Source organism: Lactuca serriola, chromosome 7 (assembly GCF_051521515.1).
Source record: "Lactuca serriola cultivar US96UC23 chromosome 7, Lser_US96UC23_V15, whole genome shotgun sequence".
Taxonomy (NCBI): Eukaryota; Viridiplantae; Streptophyta; class Magnoliopsida; order Asterales; family Asteraceae; genus Lactuca; species Lactuca serriola.
The window spans coordinates 7593687-7597579 of record NC_136414.1 but is presented as its reverse complement, the minus strand read 5'-3'; the positions used below and the strand labels follow the sequence as shown (position 1 = coordinate 7597579).

The window sequence follows — 3893 nt, the reverse complement described above, 5'->3', positions numbered from 1 at the left end:
TCTACCTATTTAAAATGATGATAAATATATAAATTTAAAATTTCTATCAAATTTAAATTAAATTAAACACTTATCACCGTTTAAAGTATCTAGGAAAATAATAGGCACAAAAAAGTAGAGGGATATTTAATTTCTGAAACATAATTGCATTTGCACGTTGGGCTTGCCCAACCTTTTGAGAGGCCCAAAAAGTTTTTGGCCTTAAAATTAAAAAGAAATTGGCGTACGGACGTACGGCGATTTATATATATATATATATATATATATATATATATATATATATATATATACGAACTAGAGACGAGTCGGAGAGGGAGGGGTTCCAATTCCTACGCTGGGAAGAGCTAAACTACGATCAACGTCTGAATTTTCTCAATCCTCAGTTTGGATCAGGTAAATAATTTCTCAAGAGCATCTTTGTTTATATGCGATTAATTTGGGAGGATTTTTCTATTAATGCGTGATTACAGACATAGTTAAATTAATCACTAACAGTTAATGCTAAACACCAATTAACTTTATGCTGCATATTGTTCCGATAGATATTGGACGATGGATGCAATTCAATTCAACTTTAAAAATCATTAAAGTTTAATCATCTTCATGTTGTTCAGTTTTACTGTAAAAAAAAAACTATGATTTTCTACTGCTCGCTTAGAAACTTGGGGTTGATTCGTTTTAGTTAAATATGATTCTAAGTTCTTAGATTTAGGTTTCCATGAGTTTAACTTAGTTTACTTCGATTTTCTTCTTTAATTTTTTGGGTTTTAATATTTATATTTATAGATTAGACATGTACCGATGTACAAATCCATATATGATGATGAGTAATGAAATCAGATTTTTTTTTTTTTAATATAATAATTTTTTGAATTTCGTTTGGTTTTATATCTCTTGTGGTATTTGATTTACCAAGCTCTCAAATTCAAATATATATATATATATATATATATATATATATATATATATATATATATATATATATATATATATATATATATATATATATATATATAGTATTATTTATGTTCAAATGTAGGAATGATTAGAAACAAGAATGATGATGCATCATCTAGCCAAGAGAAGTCCAAGAGTAGTGCAGCTTGGTCAGATCTTGACCATAATCTGTTATATTTAGTGATGATGAAACTGGGATTTGGTGATTATTATTCATTCCGTGGAGTTTGCAAGTCATGGAGGTCTCTTGCACACTCCAATGAAAACATGTTTATGGCTTCCATGCCACCCATGTCCATAAGCATCATCTCTACTAATGATGCTAATGAGAAAGCCTGCTATTTAGAGGACTTTAAAGGAAGAAAGTTTAAAACCATCATTCATGGTTTTACTGGTGGGGAATGTGTTGGGTTAACTTGTGGTTACTTGATCTTCTTCAAGAAGACAAACGCGCGCGACTTCTGGCTTGTGAATCCTGTCACAAGGGATCAACATCATTTCCCTTGTTTCCCGAGGGACTACGATGATCATCCTACATTTATAGGCAGGTCTATCCTTGTCTTTTCACCTTCAATAAATGGGTGGGTGTTTGTTGTGGCAGACAGATTAAACCGTGAAATATGGATTTCTATAGCGGATAAAGGAGCATGGAGCCATGTCTCCTACACTCATGGGTTCATTGATTTATATTTTTTCAAAGGGAAGATATACACACTAAATGATGACATCTTATGTGAACTGCGACTCAATCCGGACCCCAAAATGACGTTCCTAAAAGCTAAGAATTTTCCAGACCCGGGTTTCCTTCTTCCGGAGTTTGTAAGCTCCTGTGGGAACCTTTATGCGATGGATCAAGTCTTAAAGAATCAGCTTCATCAACTAGATTTTGGCGAAATGAAATGGGTGAAAACAATGGGTGATGAATATGCAATTTTTCTTAGCAGTTTGAACTATGGTGCTGCTGTTATACCAGAGTCGTTGGCTCCTCGATCATATGCCAGATGGGCTGAAGCCGTTATCGAAGAAACCAGATTTTTTGCTGCAAACATGTGGTACTTTCCCCATGAATGTATGAAGGTTGATCGAATGGATGAGTGAAGCACATTGTTCCTTCATGTAAAAGTTGTTTCTCATATTTTATGATTGAATTCGGGATTGGTTTTTTTTAGTATTTTTATTGGCTGAACCTAACTCAATATTCTTTCATTTTTTTTTGTTCTTTCTTTCTTTACTTTACATGTAGATTGGACAAGACACAAACATTGTAGTGTGTGAGATTGATATAGAGCAAGTAGTTTTTGACTTTGTAGATTAACTGATTATGGCTCTGTCTGTGACATGCCTTCAAAATCAAAATCCTCTCATATCCCTTGTAAACAGAAACCGACTAAATGGAGAACCTGATCGAAACTGAGACTGGGAACTTTAGCAATTGAGCGTAGATTATGAGCTACAACTCCCAAGATTTCTTGTGGATTTGGATTTGAACCCTTGCTTCGTTTCCCAACACATGAATTTCGTTTCACATTTGCGACGCTTTCTCTCTAACTCGCCATACGGTTTGTTGCAATTTTAGGGCCAAAAACTTTTGGGCCTCACGCCTTGAAGCCTCCCTCAAGGGACGTCTTGTAAGGCTAAACGGTATCAAGTTATGGTGGCTACGCGTGAGGCTGATGTGGATCCTATGTGGAGGAGTTTCCACTAGTGAACACCACCCCAAGACATAGTGGGTGTCTTGTGGAGTGGGTGCATCCACGGGAGGTCACGAAGGTATTTGAGCTTGATTGTGTCTATCTCTCTCTTCCTTCTCTCTCTTGTTCACTACAAGTCCATTAGTGAACACCACCCCCAAAGCTAGTGGGTATGTGGTGGAGTGAGTTTCTTGATGATGTGGCATATCTCTCATGCGTAACCATACCGGATAGCCTAAGGTTTTCCAAACATGTGAGATTAATAAATAAAAGACTTTTGTTTAATCTTTATTTTATATATATATCCTCAATTCAATTGTTTAGTTTTGGTGTATCTATATATATGAATGGGTGAGTGCATGCTTTTAATTTTCTGAGGGGTATATATATATATATATATATATATATATATATATATATATATATATATATATATATATATATATATAAAAGTAGGATCAAATGAGAACACCTAAAATGTTGAGAACGCAAGAACAGATCTGGACCTTCCATTAATTAAGATCTAAAGCTAATATCAATGTGCCATTTATATAACTTCTAAAACTCATGGGATGAAATTGTAAATATTTAATTGGCTAAAAGGGTATTTTAGTCATCAAAGTCTAAACTATTTTTATCAGGTTCCTTAAATCTCTCCATCCATACGTTTCCTTCTTCTCTCCCTCATTCAAACATTTAAACCCTAATTTGTATGAGTCGTCACCACTGTTTACGAGAAAACACCATCGGCTCACCTTTCACCACATCTACAAATCCAGTAACTCGATTACAAGACTTGCAAGTTGATTTCCAATCAGCCTTTTGCAACTTGATCTCCAATCGGTCTCCTGTAACTCGATTTTAGTTCATCAGTTGTCTTTGGAGATTGTAAACCTGCAAATTGACTTCAGTTTTGAAGATATGGTCTCGATTTTGCTTGAATATTGTTGTCATGATAAAGACCGGTGATGGAGGATCTGTCGACATCCGCTTCAATCAACACTTTCAATCGCTACTACTACCTGGTCTTCAATCATCATCGCAAATCGCCGCCTCCTGATCTTCTGTCACCATCGCCAATTGTCGCCTTCTGATCTTCAATAGATACCGGGGCCACCATCAACCTACAGGTTTACTAGTTATTTTAATTTTTTGAGCCGCCTTCTGATCTTCAATCGATACCGGTGCCTCTTATTCCACCACCTCTCTCCCTGTTTTCTTATTCAAAAGCAAGAAAACAGCTCA

General features: G+C 35.3%; 1 protein-coding gene across 1 annotated transcript; it reads left to right on the top strand.

The window, feature by feature from the left end:
* The first annotated feature begins 1041 nt into the window (after positions 1 to 1041).
* Positions 1042 to 2272, top strand: LOC145063713 (uncharacterized). Its single transcript, XM_079011303.1, has 2 exons — positions 1042 to 2034; positions 2201 to 2272. Exons 1-2 carry the CDS (start codon positions 1042 to 1044, stop codon positions 2270 to 2272), a joined length of 1065 nt encoding a protein of 354 aa, XP_078867429.1.
* The last annotated feature ends 1621 nt before the right edge of the window (positions 2273 to 3893 follow it).

Bases quoted from the DNA above. Each gene is read 5' to 3' on its own strand.
- LOC145063713 (XM_079011303.1), top strand. From the start codon at position 1,042: ATGATTAGAAACAAGAATGATGATGCATCATCTAGCCAAGAGAAGTCC. The intron at 2,035-2,200 runs GTTGATCGAATG...CTTTACATGTAG, and splicing joins TTCCCCATGAATGTATGAAG to ATTGGACAAGACACAAACAT.